The 16365-nt window shown below is 55.2% G+C and overlaps 1 protein-coding gene across 6 annotated transcripts in view; it reads right to left on the bottom strand.

Moving 5' to 3' along the window:
* Nucleotides 1–81: 81 nt before the first annotated feature.
* Nucleotides 82–16365, bottom strand: part of Rasgrp2 (RAS guanyl releasing protein 2 (calcium and DAG-regulated)) — a 16917-nt gene continuing 633 nt past the window's right edge. The window contains exons 1-17 of one of the 6 annotated variants that reach the window (XM_013021112.1): nucleotides 15816–15893; nucleotides 14641–14787; nucleotides 13843–13945; nucleotides 13315–13377; nucleotides 12914–13045; nucleotides 12005–12155; nucleotides 11650–11823; nucleotides 11428–11544; nucleotides 9640–9921; nucleotides 8233–8310; nucleotides 7920–8042; nucleotides 7504–7619; nucleotides 2045–2186; nucleotides 1650–1686; nucleotides 1205–1381; nucleotides 465–529; nucleotides 82–316 (exon numbers count right to left, since the gene is read on the bottom strand). In XM_013021112.1, the coding sequence (XP_012876566.1) occupies nucleotides 471–529; nucleotides 1205–1381; nucleotides 1650–1686; nucleotides 2045–2186; nucleotides 7504–7619; nucleotides 7920–8042; nucleotides 8233–8310; nucleotides 9640–9921; nucleotides 11428–11544; nucleotides 11650–11823; nucleotides 12005–12155; nucleotides 12914–13045; nucleotides 13315–13377; nucleotides 13843–13945; nucleotides 14641–14713 (1827 nt within the window). In that variant the 5' untranslated portion in view covers nucleotides 14714–14787; nucleotides 15816–15893 and the 3' untranslated portion in view covers nucleotides 82–316; nucleotides 465–470. Of the gene's footprint in view, nucleotides 317–464; nucleotides 530–1204; nucleotides 1382–1649; nucleotides 1709–2044; nucleotides 2187–7503; nucleotides 7620–7919; nucleotides 8043–8232; nucleotides 8311–9639; nucleotides 9922–11427; nucleotides 11545–11649; nucleotides 11824–12004; nucleotides 12156–12913; nucleotides 13046–13314; nucleotides 13378–13842; nucleotides 13950–14640; nucleotides 14788–15815; nucleotides 15914–16365 lie in introns of those variants that run through there. The other 5 variants (XM_013021111.1, XM_013021114.1, XM_013021117.1 and 2 more) reach the window with 5 other exon arrangements.

Below are 16365 nucleotides of genomic sequence, written 5' to 3'. Positions count from 1 at the left end.
ACACACACACACACACACACACACACACACACACACACACACACACTTCCCAGCCAGGATTCTAGGCTCTGATGGTCCAGGTTAATTACATGGGCCTTTTTATTCCATCTGGAAAATACAAATATTCACAAGAGTCTGTACAACCTTAGGGACACCAGCCCTGGCCCTTGCTGTCCATGCATGCTACCCTTACACCCCACCTCCCAGCCCTACCTCCTCTTGTCCCGCCCCCCTCCCCGAACCCCAGGCTCCCTATTCTGGTCCCAAGACTTTTTTTTTTTCCCAAGGCAGGAATGAATCCTTGATGCAATCACATCTGGGAAGAGATAAACAAAACAGAGGTTATGAGGAGGACATTCCCCTAATGGGGGGGGGGATGTGCCTGAGTCATCTATTTCCCAGCACCACCCCTGACTCACCCCAGCCCTTGATGGGGAGCACTGCCAGCGCTGGGGAGCACTCACCATCTCTTACAAGTGGATGTCAAACACTCCATCCTCCACCGTCTGCACCTCCTCCTCCCGGATCTCTGTGGGGACGGAGCAGGGGGGAGGGAAGGGGTGTCACAGAGCCCACCTTTGGATCCCTATGATGCCAGCAGCCCCCCTCATCATAGAGGACCCCACCCTCAGCTGCCAGTAAGCAATTCCCTGGATGACCCCACGACCCCATTTTTGTTCTTTCTCTAAGTTTTCTTTCTGCCACAGCCACTGATCTCTCAGTGTAGTTTGCTTAATGTCAACACTATGTACATTTCACCCAACCCTTCTGCAAGGTTCAATGCAAATGGTTTTATCTTCTCTATTTTTAAGGACTTACGCCAACCCAAGCAGCCAAATGCCTTAGACCCTCAGGTCAACACAGTTATTTATCAAAACCATTCTCAAAAAAAAAATCATTTAACAAACTGTCACTTAGCAAACTGATGGGAAACTACCACCGGAGAGTGCCCCCCACCCCCCCAAGCCAGCTGCGCACCCCAGAGTTATCACAGCAGAAGGACTTTTGTCAGAATAGCCAAAAGGAGAACTGCAGGCAAAGGACTCACACGACTCCAATCCTTTGTCAACCTTCACTTGTCCAATTGTCCTCTCCATTAGCCGCCAAAGCGGAGAACTACAAAGTCTAGAATGGCCACCATTCTGCTCGGGTTGCCAGAGAGCCTGCCTATCCCCTGCCAGCAGAGTTCAAGGCTCCCTCTTACCAGGGGGCCGGGACCCACGCCTGCCAGGGCGGGGCAGGGAGAAGCTGAAGGCCCGATGGTGGGAGTGCGTGGGAGATGGAGAGGGTACCGAGCCCTCCAAGCTCACACTCTGGGCCCGGCGCCGGCACTCCACCGACAGGCGGTCCTTGCACTGTTTGTGGCAATTCACACCACAGGCTGGGGGAGGGAAGAGAGGGAGGCCAGTCAGGGGCAGCTGCCCCACCAAAACAAGAGCCTTCTTCCAAAGTGTTCTTGTCCTAATAACCAGTTCCTAGCCCCTCTCCAAAGTACCTCCCCAAAACAAAAAAGCTTCCCAGCAATCCACATGCCCCTCTGCTTCCCAGGTCCTGCACTTGGTGGCAATCACCCCTCCAAAAAAAAATCGCGACGCAGATAGCCGCTCCAACACCCCAGCCCAGCAGCCCGGCAATTTATTCCATCTTACCTCTGCACTTAAGACCCTGCTTGTAGATGCCCAGAATCTGCAAAAGAAGGGGGGCCACGCTGGGGGGATAGGGATTTAGAGGTGATGACCACCTCCTCCTTACTGAGAGCAGGGGTCTAAAAGCCTGCCTGGGGGGCCTGGGGCAGGAGAGCAAGGGGCAGGTGGCATTACTGGTTGTGAAGGTTGACCTGGATTGAGGCCTTCCCTAGGGGGCGTGGCTAACAGAGGGGGCGGAGCCTCCAAAGGGGCTAGGCTGAAGGGCGTGGCCGGGGAGGGGCGTGGCCATCCGGGGAGGGGCCAGTTGGAAGTGGGAGGGGCCAGTTGGAAAGGGCAGGGCGTGGACCAAGGCTGCCCAGCTCTGGAAAGGGAGGCCGGCAGAGGTGACTGGGGCTCACCAAAGCTTTGCAGTGGCGGCAAGCGACCGGACGCAAGGAGTTGCTCTCCTGGAAGTTGTGTACGAAGCCCATTCGCCCCCCCAGCACGGAGCTGGAGCGCAGGAAGTAGGAGATCATCTCCTCCCGGCTAATGCAGCCATCCCTAGTGTGGGGGTGGGGGGGTACCTCAGCGCTGGCCTTCCCCATGGGCTGCCCATCACCGGCCTCACACCCCGCTGGGGAGCCCCCTGACTTTGAACTTCTGGTAACAGGGAAGAAGGAAGCCAGACACAAGGACCAGCTGCCACTAATCAGTCGTGAGGTTTTGGCCAAGACACCTTCCTGACAACAACGGGCGATCATATTCCTGCCCAGCCCATGGGGTCACGCAGGCCAAAGTGTGTTCTGCAGGCCTGCTGGGAGGGACCCCTCCCGCCATGAGTTCTGGGGTTGGGCTTGGAGTGAGCCGCACCTGCATGGATTCCACCCGCCTCTCCCGGGGCACCCCTCTAACCCAGTCTCCTGCGGGGGGGGGGGGGCTTCCACCTAAGGATCTATTTTTAAAGGAAGAGGGTGCATGAATGCTGGTCAGCGACTTCAGTTCAAACCCCAGCCCTATTTAACCACATAGGACTTGAAGCTGTTTGACCACCCAGTGCCTCAGTGTCCTTCTTACCGAATGGGCATCAAGTGTATTTCCCTACACTTCAATTCTTTTCATGTGTGTACAAGAGTCAGTGTGGGCAGCAGGCCTTGTCTGAAACTTCCACCTATTATATTTGGGGTTCTAAAGTGTGATCCCCAGTGTTCTTCCAAGTCAGTGGAGAATTGAGGACAACTGGCCATTTTGGAAAAAAAAAATACATGAAAACCACAATCTTGCTGATTATGGACACTGATGGAGGGGTGAGAGGCCCAATTGGCAGAGTGTCAGTCAATGAGCATAAGCATCAGGTACTGAGTTCAAATCCCAGTCTTGGACAAAGAAAAAAAAAAGAACATTGATGAAAAGCAAGTAAAATCCTGAAAGTATCCAGAAAGACAGGAGGATAGCTTTTTGTGATTTCGAGAGGTTGAGAAGTGTCTTCTTACACATAACAGAAATCTGCCTGAGAAGTCATAAAGCAAAAGACTGACATAGTGAACACACAAAACTTTTGAAATTTTTATACGGAAAAGACAACATAAATGACAGACAGGGAAGAAATATTTGCGAACACATTTGACAGCAACGGGTTAATATCCATTAACACAGATTCTTTAAAAAAATCAATAAGAAAAAGACCAACAAACCCAATAGAATAATGGACAAAGAATAGGAGCAATTAGCAGAAGAAATAGAAGTGGCCCATAAACGTCTGAATAGATAGCCCCCCTCTCATTTGTATTAAAGAAATGCAAATGTAACCAAGACACCGTTTGCCAAGACTGGCAAAATTGTAAAGCTTATTTTAGCCTGGTTCTTGGCAGGGAGGTTGGGACGCACAGGCACTTGTACGCTGCTGACTTGGGGGGTTGCTGGTATAACCTTGTCTGAGGTCAGTTTGGCAGCTTCTCTCCTAATTTTTAAATGTGTACCTCATTTGATCCAATTATCCCACTTCTAGGAATTTCTCCTACAGAAATACTGGCCTGAGTGTACGGGTACACGGGTGTTCCCAGCAGCATGGCGTATAATTATAGCACAACGCTGGAGCCGTGCGCATGTCCTTCAACAGAAAGGATGGCTAGGTAAATGATGCCCAGCCAGCCTGTGCAGCTGTTCCCAAGAATGAACTCGTTCTACATAAATCCATATGGGAAGATAGCCAGGATAAGGGGTTTAGTGCAAAGCAAAAGCAAAAGGGAAAAAAAAAAGTGAGGAGTTCAGTTCTGTCAAGACAGTGACAAAAACAAAGGTGAAAAGAAAAGAATGAAAATGAGCCCTGGTGGCTCAAGCCTATACTCCTAAACTACTCAGGAGGTGGCGTTCAGGAGGACTGGTCCAGGCCAGCCTTGAGTGTATGGGAGGGGTCCACAAAACTCCTTCTCAAACAATAGCTGGGCCCAGTGGCTGGTGCCTGTCATCCTAGCCAAGCAGGAGGCTGAGATCAGGAAGACAGCAGTTCTAGGACAGCCAAGGCAGAAAAGTCCATGACTCCTTCCTGTTCAACAGAAGAAGCTGGGTACAGTCATGCATGTCTGTCATCCTAGCTATGGTCAGAAGTAAAAAAAAAAAGAAAGAAAGAAAGAAGGATCACAGTCCAGACTAGACTAGACTGGTCCTTCCAACTAGAAGGAAGACCCTATTTGGAAAATAAATAGGACAAGACAGGTGCTGGTGGCTCATGCCCATCATTCTAGCTACTTGGGAGGCTAAGACCTGAAGGACTGAGGTTCAGAACCATCCACAAGACTCCATCTCCAAAATAATGAGCAAAATGCCAGAATGGAGGCATAGCTCAAGTGGTAAAGCATCAGCTGTGAGCAAGAAAGCTGAGTAGGCTGCGCACCAGTGGCTCATACTTGAATCCTAGCTACTTAGGAGGCTGAGGGGAGGCTGAGATCTGAGGATCCTGGTTCAAAGCCAGCCCAGGGCAGAAAAGTCTGTGAGACTTTATGTCCAATTAACCACCGTCTCCAATTAACTGGAAGTGAAGCTGAGGTAGAGCTCTAGCCTTCAGTGACAAAGCTCAGGGACAGCACCTAGGCCCTGAGTTCAAGCCCCAGAACTGATTTAAAAAAAAAAAAGCTAAATGACAGCTTTAAACTCTAAGTTCAAATCCTAGTACGTGGTGGCTCACGCCTGTAATCCTAGGTAATCAGGAGGCTGAGATCTGAGGATTTCGGTTCAAAGTTAGCCCAGGCAGAAAAGTGCAGGAGACTCATCTCTAATTAACCACCAGAAAATTGGAAGTGGTGCTGTGGCTCAAGTGGTAGAGGAGCTAGCCTTGAGCTGAAGAGCTGAGGGACAGCGCCCAGACCCAGAGTTCAAGCCCCACAACCACCAAAAAGAAAAAAAAAAAAAAAACTCCTAGTTCCAGCACAAAAATAAACAAAATAACTAGTACCAAAAAGAATTGAAGGAATGACTCCATGGTAGCGTGCTTGCCAAGCATGCAGAAGGCCCTTGAGTTCAAACCTCAGTAAAAGAAAGAAGAAAGAAAAAGAGAAAGGGGATGAAGGTGGGGGGAAGAAGGAAATCTCAATGCTACAAATAACTACATGCTGGTTTGCTAGTTTAAAGTATATCAAAAATCGCTTTAAAACTGGGTGCTTGTGGCTCATATCTGTAATACTAGTTACTCAGGAGGCTCAGATCTGAGTACTGTGGTTTGAAGCCAGCTGGGCAGGAAAGTATGAAATTTTTATCTCCAATTAACTACCTAAAAAGCCAAAGTAGAGCTGTGGCTCAAGTGGTTCAAGTGGTAGTGTCCTAGCCTTGAACAACAACAACAAAAAACAACCTCAGAAAAAGTGCCTAAGCCCCAAGTTCAAAAACATTTTTTTCTTTTATATGCATAGATGACTTTTCAAAAAATGGAAGCCCCAAGCTCAAGAAATGTCTTATTTACTTTTTTTTTTTGGGGGGGGGGTCCGGTCCTGGGGCCTGAACTCCAGGCCTGGGCGCTGTCCCTCAGCTCTTCAGGTCAAGGCTAGCGCTCTACCACTTGAGCCACAGCACTACTTCCAGTTTTTTGGGTCCAGTCGTGGGGCCTGAACTCTGGGTCTGGGCGCTGTCCCTCAGCTCTTCAGCTCAAGGCTAGCGCTCTACCACTTGAGCCACAGTGCCACTTCCGGCTTTTTTTCTTTTTGCTTATGTGGTGCTGAGGAATCAAATCCAGGGCCTCATGCATACAAGGCAAGCGCTCTACCACTGAGCCACCTTCCCAGCCCCAAGAAATGAGAGCACTTTGGGACAAAGCCAGGAGCTGGGGGCTGGTTGTGGGAGCAGGTTTCTGGTCTTCAATGGTTTTTTGGTTTGTTTTTTTCTCTTGATTTTGTGGCGGGGAGGGGTTCCCAGGGAGGGTTGGGGGGGACAGTACTAAGGATTGAACTCAGTGTCCCCTGCACTCTATCATTTGAGCCATGCCCACCCCAGGACTTTTGCTTTTAGTTGCTTTTCTTTTTTGCTGGTCCTGGGTGCTGTCCCTGAGCTTCTTTTGCTCAAGGCTAGCGCTCTACCATTTGAGCCACAGAGCCACTTCCAGCTTTTTCTGAGTAGTTTATTGGAGATAAGAGTCTCATGGGCTTTCCTGACTGGGCTGGCTTCAAACCACGATCCTCAGCTCTCAGCTTGCTAAGTAGCTAGGATTACAGGCCTGAGCCACTGGTGCCCAGCTTTTAGTTGTTTTTTTCAGGCTTGGTCATAATCCTTCTATTTCTACCTCCTGATTAGGTGTGCTGACAGGTGTGTACCAACCCTGCTTACTTATTGGATAAAACAGAGTCTTGATAACTTTTGCCTGGTCTGACTTCCAAACTATGAACTTCTTGATCGAATCTTCCTAAGTAGCTGGGACAAGAATGACATACCTAGCTTACTGTGGAGTTTTGTTATATGGAGAGGGAAAAAGAAAAAAAAAACAAGAGTTTTGAAATACAGGTCACATTTAAAAATAAATCGACCTGGCATGGAGTGTAAATTTTGATTGGGATTTTGTCTGCTCAGCAAAAAAATGGAGCATAAACATGGTGGCAGAGGGCATGGCTAACCTACTTCAGAGAACCAGCTGCTTTCCTGAATTGTCAGCATCTGAATTGTGGCTAAGTGGGTGCTGCGAATTATAGGCTTTTCTTTTTTCTTTTTCTTTCTTTCTTTCTTTCTTTTTTTTTTGTGCTGCAACTGGGGCTTGAACTCAAGGCCTCTTTCGCTCAAGGCTGGCCCTCTACCACTTGAGCCACACTTTCACTTCCAGTATTTGTGTGTGTGTGTATCAGTCCTGGGTTTTGAACTCAGGGCCTGGGTGCTGTCCCTGAGCAAAAGTTTTGCTCAAGACCAGTGCTCTACCACTTGAGCCACAGAGCCATTCCTGCCTTTTTCTGAGTAGCTTATTGGAGAGAAAAGTCTCAGGGACTTTTCTGCTCAGGCTGGCTTTGAACCATGATCCTCAGATCTGTCTCCTGTGTAGTTAGGATTACAGGTGTGAGCCATCAACACCCAGCTCTCTCGGGACTTTCTTATCTACTCATTAAACCCGGGGCTCTATTTGCCCATAATTTGGCCACTGTGAGCTTCATAAATAAAGCAGCCTTCATGTGGCAAAGGTCCCCGGGCTCACCATCTTTGAAAGACTCAGGTGGAACCTAAACTAATACAATACTAATACTGTTTCTGTAGTCAGCAGCCTCTTCTCACCCCAAAACATAGCCACCCCCTCCCCCACCATTGACTACTTCCCAGTCAGCCAAGGCCATCTGGGTCAATGGCCTCTTCTGGCTCATGAAGGGGAAGTAGACAGGGCGCCTTCCCTCTCCCCAGGCCCCAGCCCGGTCCTCACTGGTTCTGGTCGAGGTCCCCAAAGGTGCTGAGATAAGGGAAGTTGCCCCGAATGATCTGGAATTCCTCCTGGGAGATGTGGCCATCGCCATCAACGTCAAAATTCCGGAATACAGACTAGGGGTGTACAGAGTGACAGGCAGAGGCAGAAGAGGGGATGAATAAAAGGTTCATGAGGGCCTGTCCCTCCCCACGGGCCCGTCTATACTCTAAAGAGAGTCACAGATGTTCCCCACCACCCCGGCTCCGTAACCTGCCCTTCCACCCAGCAGTTGGCCTGCGGCCAGGTCCCGTGCCCCAGTGCCTCTTGGTCCGTACACGGTGACACGAGTGCTGTCACAGGGCAGGACTCTGGCAAGGTTGGCCTTTACCGACTACCACTTCTACCAGCGGACTTTGGTCTCTGTGAAGTCTCACCTCCACCATCTTCTCAATGTGTTCTGCCACAAGGGCCTGGTCCAGCTTGGGCTTGGCAGCTGAGGTCCACTCTTCTAGCACGGGGGGCCGCGGAGGTGGGGTGCAGCTTGTGGGGCTGGTCGGCTGCAGGAGTGGTCAGGCCTGAGCTAGGAAGTGGTGGCAGCCCAGGGCCCAGAAAAACAGAGAGAGGATCTGGGGCGGCCCTCCCTAGCCCAGCGGTTCCCCCCAGGATCCCTCTGTCAGGCCGGCAGCGCCTCCAGCTGCGATGGATTCTTGGGCAGGGCAAAGTGGAGAGCTGGGGCTCCTCCCTCACCGAGGACTTGGAGCGTGGTTCTCGCTGCAGAGACAGCTGGTACAGCTCATCCTCCGTCTGATACTGGTCCAGAGACACCTGGGACACACAAGTCCGCTCTCATCCTCTGGCCAGAGCTGTTTCTACAAGCCCCCAGCCCAGGGCTATAGGGCCACCTAGAGGCCACAACTCGGCCAGACCATAACCAAAGGTAGACTCAGAACACGCGGTAGCGACCCCCTGCTCTGGCCAGCACTCACACAGCTTGGCCCCCAACTTTGAACCCAATGCGCTGCCAAACTCCCAGACAGGAAGCCAAATCAGAACTCAGCCCCGAGCTGTGAAATCCATCCAGAATCCAGCTCAGATTGCAACCCCAGCCCCAGCCACAAGCCGCTAAGAAAGAATCCACTCCAAACCCTCCAACTTCATTCCCAGTCTGTCACCTAAAAAGCTTATACCAGGCTGGGAAGGTGGCTCAGTGGTAGATTGCTTGCCTTGCATGCACGAGGCCTGCCCTGGGTTCGATTCCTCAGCACCGCATAGGCAGAAAAAGCCGGAAGTGGTGCTATAGCTCAAGTGGTAGAGTGCTAGCCTTGAGCTGAAGAGCTGAGGGACAGCGCCCAGGCAGTGGCTCACACCAGTAATACTAGCTAATCAGGAGGCTGAGATCTGAGAATTGAGGTTTGACACCAATCCAAACAGGAAACTTCATGGACTCTTATCTCTAATTAACCAGCAAGAAGCTGGAAGTGGAAGTGTGACTCAAGTGGTAAGCCACCAACACTGAGCAAAAAAGCATTAGGACAGCGTCCAGGCCCTGAGTTCACACACACACACACACACACACACACACACACACACACACACACACACTAGATAGATAGATAATTTATAGACCTCAACTCCCACTCTAGACCTCCAAACTTGAATACAAGGCCAAATCTTAGCTCAGAGCTCACAGCCACATTAGAATCCACCCCCTGTCACCCTGCCACTGAATCCAATCCACAGGCTTGAGCTCAGCCTCAAATCTTTTTTTTTGTCGGTCGTGGGGCTTGAACTCTGGGCCTGGGCGCTGTCCCTCAGCTCTTCAGCTCAAGGCGAGTGCTCTACCACTTGAGCTACAGCGCCACTTCCGGTTTTCTGGTGGTTTATTGGAGATAGGAGTCTCACGGTCTCTCCTGTCCGGGCTGAGTAGCTAGGATTACAGGCGTGAGCCACCAGCGCCCGGCTTCAGCCTCAAATCTTAAACACAATCCAGTGACAGGGACTCATCCTAGAACCCAAAGCCCAGGCCCAGGCTCCAGTGCAGCCTCGCCTGGGAGCCATCTCAGGGCTTACTGCCCAGGCCACATCTCAGTTCCTTGGCCAGAACCCAGACGCCCAGGCCAACCCCACAGGCAGGACCAGCCGTCAGCCCCTCACCATGAGCAGGCTCAGCAGGTCATGGTTGGCCTGCATGGGTGGCCTTAAGCTGGTCACCATGGCCAGCTGCTCCAGGATGCTGAAAAGCTGTTTCATCTTGGTGCCATTGAGCCGGGTGCGGGCAGGGTCCAGCCAGTCGGGCAGTGCCAGCTGCAGGGCCACCAGATCCTTGAGATGCACACCCAAGATAGGAAAGCGGAAGCCCACACAGGCTGCCAGCCGGCGTCGGTAGTTACCGTAGTTGCCTGTGGCGGTCACCAGTTCTGTCAGACTTTCCCAGAGCTGTGAAGCAAAGGACAGAGGGTCACTCACAGCACTCACAGGTACCCCACAGGACTGAGAGTCCTGGGGTGCAGAAAAGGACGATGATCAAGGGCAGGGATAGAAGAAAAGGCAAAATCCTCCCCAACTCTCCCCTACCACCAGTCCCCTCAACCTTTAGAGGTTAGAGTTCACAGGTCATGAGTTCAAGATAACATCTATTGCCAAATACCACACCTCTACACCGGACCTGGTCAAAGGTTATCATCGACTAAGGCTTGAACTCTGGGTCTGGGCACTGTCCCTGAGCTCCTTTTACTCAAAACTAGCAATCTACCACTTGAGCCACAGCACCACTTCCAGCTTTTTCTATGCTTGTGGTACTGAGGAATCGAACCCAAGACTTCATGCATTTGAGGCAAGCACTCTACCACTAAGCCACATTCTTAGGCTCACTGACATTTAGAAGAAGAAGAAACTGAGGGCCTGAGTGCTGTCCCTAAGCTTTTTGTGCTCAAGGCTAGTGCTCTACTACTGTGAACCATAGCAACAATTCCAGCTTTCTGGTAGTTAACTGAGATAAGATTCTCACATGCCAGGCGCTGGTGGCTCACGCCTGTAATCCTAGCTACTCAGGAGGCTGAGATCTGAGGATCGAAGTTCAAAGCCAGCCCAGGCAGAAGAGACCATGAGACTCCTATCTCCAATAAACCACCAGAAAACCGGAAGTGGCGCTGTAGCTCAAGTGGTAGAGCGCTAGCCTTGAGCTGAAGAGCTGAAGGACAGCACCCAGGCCCAGAGTTCAGGCCCACGACTGACAAAAAAAAAAGAACATTTCACTATGTAGTCCAGGCTGGCTTTGAACTTGAGTTCATCGTGCACCCTCTGCCTCCCCAGTAGCTGGGATTACAAGCATGCCCCATCGGGTCCAGCTTTACACACAGGCATTTTCTTTATCATTTGTCATTCAACTGTCCTAATGTTTTACATATATTTCTATAGCTCTATTGCCCAATTGTGTGTGTGTGTGTGTGTGTGTGTGTGTGTGTGTGTGCATGTGCGCATATGCAGTAGTTCTGGGGCTTGAACTCAGGCCTGGGTGCTGCCCTTGAGCTCCTTTGTGCTTGAGTCTAGCGCGTTACCACTTGAACCATAGTGCCACTTCTGGCTTTTTCTGAGTAGTTTATTGGAGATAATGAGTCCCAAGGGACCTCTCTGCCTAGGCTGGCTTTGAACTCCAGTCCTCAGCCTCCCGAGTAGCTAGGATGACAGGCGTGAGCCATGGGCGCGCGGCTTTTCTCCAATAGTTTTATAAAAATAGGAAAAAGCACCAGCTCTGGGGTCAGGCAGGCCAGGGCACCTCCCCCTTCCGCCTGCCTGCATTGCGAAACCTCGGGAAAACTCTTAACCCCTTCAAGCCTCCATTTCCTCCTCCGCCGCTGGCAGAGGCGGACAATAATGGCCAGCCCCAGCCCTGCAGCTGAGGTGGCAGATGGGAAGCCCAGGCCCCTCCCAGGTCCCGAGCACCTTGATGGTTTCTGGGCTGACGTGGCTGTGGGTCTCCTTGAGACGGGAGATGGAGCTGTGGCTCAGGCCCCCGACCACCGCCATCAGTGTGTTGAAGTTCTGAAGCTGCAGCAGCTTCTGGAGACACATGAGGAGGGAAGGCAGTGAGCAGAGAGGAGGCCAGGAAAAGGCGTGGCCCGCCTGGCCCGAGGATGCACTGAGGGTGCGGGGGAGGGAGGGCACCTCTGCCACGTGCACAAAGTGCGTGATGACCAGCGCCCGCTGAGGGGCGGTGGGCTTGCTGAGGATCATGAGCTGCACCCACTGGGAGACGCTGTTGAACAGGGAGATGAATCGCTCCAACACCGGGTTGTCCACTGTGCAGCCGTGAGTCACAAAGCTATGGTAGTCCTGAAACTGAGGGCAGGTAGGGGGGGTGGCTCAAAGGTGGGGTCCCCTCTCCGCACCCATGGCTGCCCTTTTGTGAGCCCTTCAACTCTCCCTGTGACCCAGCCTGGTCCAAAGACCCTGCTCTCCATGGAACTCCCCCCCCTTCCCCGCCCATGCTGGATCCCCACCACAAGCCCTTGGGCCACACCAGGATCTTGGAGAAGGAGCGATACTCCAAGTAGGTGAGGTGCTCCGCCAGCTCCATGGGTTCCAGGTGGTCGAACAACAGGGACATCTTGCGCTTTTTCTGTTCCATGGGGTTCCGCTGGGTCACCTGCCGCTTCCACTTGTATGTGGGGCTGGGGGAGGAGGGTTGGTGAGGCCGGGCTGGGGTACCCTCTGTCTCCTGTGGCCCCACACCGCCCGCACAGGGGCACACTTTGAGCCACTGTTCTACATCCATTTGTCCCCAGTCCCAGCAGCGTCTCTGCTTCTCCCCACTTGCCAGATCTCTCTCCCTCTCTCTCCCTTTCTCTCTCTCTCTCTCTCTCACACACACACTCACTCACTTCTGGACAACGTACTCTGTGCCAGGCACTGTGCTAAGGCGCGAGGAGACAGATGAGCAAGACACAATTCCTGCCCTCGAGGAGCTCACAGTCTACTGAGGGAGACAGACACAGAGACACGTGATCACCAGACAGCAGGACACATGGCCCCAGGCCTCGGAGCAAGAGTCTGCACAAAGGACCATGGGAAGACAGAAAGGAACAATACATTCTGCCCAGCCCTCAACCTGTGAAGCCTTCACACCAGAGCTGAGTCTTGGACAAGGACAGCGACAAGGGTGAGGATGCAGGGCTCAGACAATGGTGCATGGCCCCCGGTGGAGGCCACAGCAGGAGGACTGTGGGATGCGCAGTGGCCCATGGGAAATGAGGCTGGCTGGAAACCATGAAAAAACTTTCACAGCCTACCGGAAGGTAGAGAGCGCCATGGCAGTCTAAAAGCAAGAGAGTGACATGACCCCCATTCATTCGATTCAACAGACATTTATTAAGCGCAGGTGGTGTGGGGTGCTGATCCCCCCACACCCCTGAGGGCCCCCCCCACGCACACGCTCTCGATGTCGATGAGGCTGCTGTGCCGGCGGTTCCCTTCTTGGTCCAGGAGAGCCTTCAGCTCCTTGATCTGCTCAGCCAGCTCAGGGTTCAGGTCAAACTCCGCTGGGAATGCTGAAATCCAGTATCTGGCAAAGGAGTGGAGTCACCCACAGCAGCCCTTCCCCACCATCCCCAAAAGGGGGGGGGAGGGCACCCAAGGTGTTCCATCCACCTTCCCACTGGTCAGCTAGGAACAGGAGGACTGGGTAGATGGCTGGACCACACCTGCACAGCCCACCTGAACAGTGCCAGGAGGAAACCCATAGGACCCAAGGGTGCTGTCCACTCTTCCAGCCTATCTGAAGTCTGAGAGAAGGGACAAGAGGAGGGGCTAGGGCCCCAGAGGGACACTCACCTGACTAGGTGGCACGTCTTCACCTGTAGGGAATTGGAGTTGTCCTTCCGTGATTGTTGGTAGGTGAAGGGCAGTTAAGGGAAACAAGGATGGAGGCTAACACTCAGAAGGGGGCGGAGCCTGATCCCTGACAGGGGTGCGGGGTGGGGCCTGGGCAGGTAGAAACTCTGCAAAAGGTGCGGAGGATGAAGGCCTGGGTTCTGGGAGGATGCTGGGTGAGGCATCAGCGTGGGAGGGGCTGTGGGAGGGAGGGAACTGCTGGATTCTATGGGAGGCTGAGAGTAGGCTCTGAGAGAGGTAAAGAGGCTGCCAGGCCAGAGCTGGGGCAGATCATAGACCCTAGGGAAGGTGAAGGGCAATGCCTAGGCTTAGGAGAGCCTTTGTGGCCAGGACAGGAGAGAGGAGGGGAGAGAGAAAGAGAAAAAGAGAGAGAAAGGGAGAGAGCGCCCAGGCAAGGAATTGTGGGATACCCGAGGGGCACCAGGACCAGCTCACAGACAGCAAGACCTGGGAGGCCGGGAAGGATATATGTGGAGCAGTTTGGCCGCCAGCTGGGATGATGGGATGTACCAGGGGTGCATCATGAGGAACATGCGCACCAACTGCGGATCCCGCACCTTCCCGGAATCATCTAACTCAGAAGGGTCAAAGAGAAGCAGGCTGAAGAGAAGAGACCTTGGTGCCAAAGCTCAGATCCTTAAACCCTAGCCTGCAACCTCCAGAACGGCGGGGCCGCAGCTGCACCACTGACCCTGCCTACCTCCTGCCTTCCCAGGTCTTCTCACAAGCAGCAGGCCAATGGGAAAGGAAAGGCAGGGTGAGAGAAGGAGTAGGGCTGCACCAGAGACTCAGGAGGGAGCGGAGCTCTGTGGAGGCCCCATCTTCCAGAGGGAAACCAGCTGGGCCCAAGGAGCCCGGGGGGCCCCCAAAAGTCAAGAATCTAGAGGTCATTTCCTGAATGTTGGGGGAAGGGGCAACCCGTTTGCCAGATAAGTCCATCCCCCACATCTGCCGGAAACAGCTCCCAGGCCTGAGAGATAGTGAGTTCCTCTGGATCCCCATGGGAGACAGATAAGGTCCCTCCTGTGTCAGAGCAGGGACGGAGGTCCTTTCCCTCCCCACCAGCTATCACCTAAGACCAGGGGAAGGGGACAGGCCATCGGTAGCATGAACATCTCTCTACTCTGCCATGAGGAGGGGCTTTCCTTGAGGTGGAGGTCCTGGCCCAGATCCTGGGGGTGCCGGGTCCTGGCTAAGGTGGGGGAGGTCTGTCCCCAGAAGAAGCGGCCCAGATTCTGGCTTGGTGTCCCCACCCGTGCCACTCACCAAAGGCTTCGATGCAACCCCGGAGCAGCTCCTCCACCGTGCAGCCCTTGTCCAGGTCCAGGGTGCTCGCCATGGCCACCAACGCCCCGTAGGCCTGGCCAGGCCCGGCTTAGGAAGGCTCCTCTCCGGCTGGGACCCGGCCAGGTCCTGAGGAAAGCAGAGCTGGAGTCGGCAGGCGACGCGGGCAGCGGCGGGGCGGGGCGGGCACGCCCCCTGCCGGGCAGGGCCGGAGTTGACGCCGCGGTCACTCCCGGGGTTAAACGGCCCCACCGGGGATGGTGCAACCCGCTGGTTGGGAAATGGGCCCACTAGACGCTTCCGGCCCATCCTCCGAGTCGCGGGCGGGAGGGCCGCGGGGCTCCCCGGGGGGGGGGAGATGGGGGCTCCCCGGGACTCCAGGGGTCGGAGATGCCCCCGTGTCCCCAGACCCTGCCCCTCCTCGCCGCTGCTCCCCAGGCACCTGCAGCGCCCCGCAGCCCGGCGCGGCGCCCCTCCTGCTCCCCTCCCTCCCTCCCAGCCTCCCCTCCCCCGCAGGGTTATTTTGGGAACCCGGAGCCTGAGGGGACCTCGGAGGAATTTCTTCTCCCCGGGATGGGCTGGGGGGGGGAACCCAGGCCCACGTGCCCCCGCCCGGGCGCCCCGCGTGGGGGAGGCCCGCCCCCGGGGAGGCGCGGGAGGGGAGAAGCGCATTCCTGGGGCGGGGGAGCCCGGGTTGGGGGGAGGCGTCCGCGGGAAGCCGAGCCTGGGAACGCGCGTGCTCCCAGGCCCCCTCCAAGGGCGGTCCCGGCTCGGCCGGGGTCCCGGGTCCCCTTCCCCCCCACCTCGCTCGGGCGACCTGAGCGCACCGGGTAGGGTGCCCGGGAGGGGGCGCGGGCACCGTGGGGGGGTCGTTGCGGGTATGACACCACGAGCGCCCCGATTCTTGGCGGGGACTATGCGGGGACCGACACCTACTCCACACCCGAGTCCTTTCCCGGAGGTGCAGGGGTCCCCCGGAGGTGCAGGAAGCCCCCACCCCCAGCCCACACGAGGTCACAAGCCCTCACCTCCCGGACCCCGCCGCTCGCACAATGGCACCCGGCCCCGCGCACACCTGCACCCAGGGACCCTCAGGGACACTGCCCGCCCAGCTCGGGGACCCGGGGCGCGGGCGTGGGCCAGGGCGCCTCTCCCACCTACTGGTCCCTGGTCAGCCGGGTCAGCGTCCGGTCCCGCGCGCAGCGGCGCTGACATCTGCGCACGTGTGCACGCAGGTCGGCGCCTCTCCACGCACGGACTCTCCCACACACGCACACACCCCCGTGGGTGCGACACGCCCCTCCTGCCGTGCCTCCCCCTTCGTGCCCGCCCCAGGGCCCCCATCCGAGGAGCCTGGCCCCGAGGACGGGGCGCTGTCCCAACGCGAGCCCGCCATACCGGGCGGGGTCCTCCGCGGACTTCTCGGGACTTTCCCCTAGCGCCTCGCCCGCAGCCCCCCGCCGGGCTCCGCGGCTTCTCGCCGAGTGACCTTGAGAAGCACTTGGCCTCACGGAGCCTCGATGTTTCCCATCTGTCAAATGGGGGCGTGCATGGGGAGCCCCCCCCCGGCAAGGAGGTGCAGGGGAGAAGCGGGCGCGTGCTGGGCGCGTCCCTCCCGCGGGGAGCCCGGCGCTCTCCGCAGCTCCCCGGCCTGGGGTCCGAAGACTCCCCACCCACCCTCGTCCCGGTCGGCCGGCGCCGCCCCTC

Source organism: Dipodomys ordii, unplaced genomic scaffold (assembly GCF_000151885.1).
Source record: "Dipodomys ordii isolate 6190 unplaced genomic scaffold, Dord_2.0 Scaffold54, whole genome shotgun sequence".
NCBI lineage: Eukaryota > Metazoa > Chordata > Mammalia > Rodentia > Heteromyidae > Dipodomys > Dipodomys ordii.
This window is presented reverse-complemented; position numbering and strand designations above follow the sequence as displayed.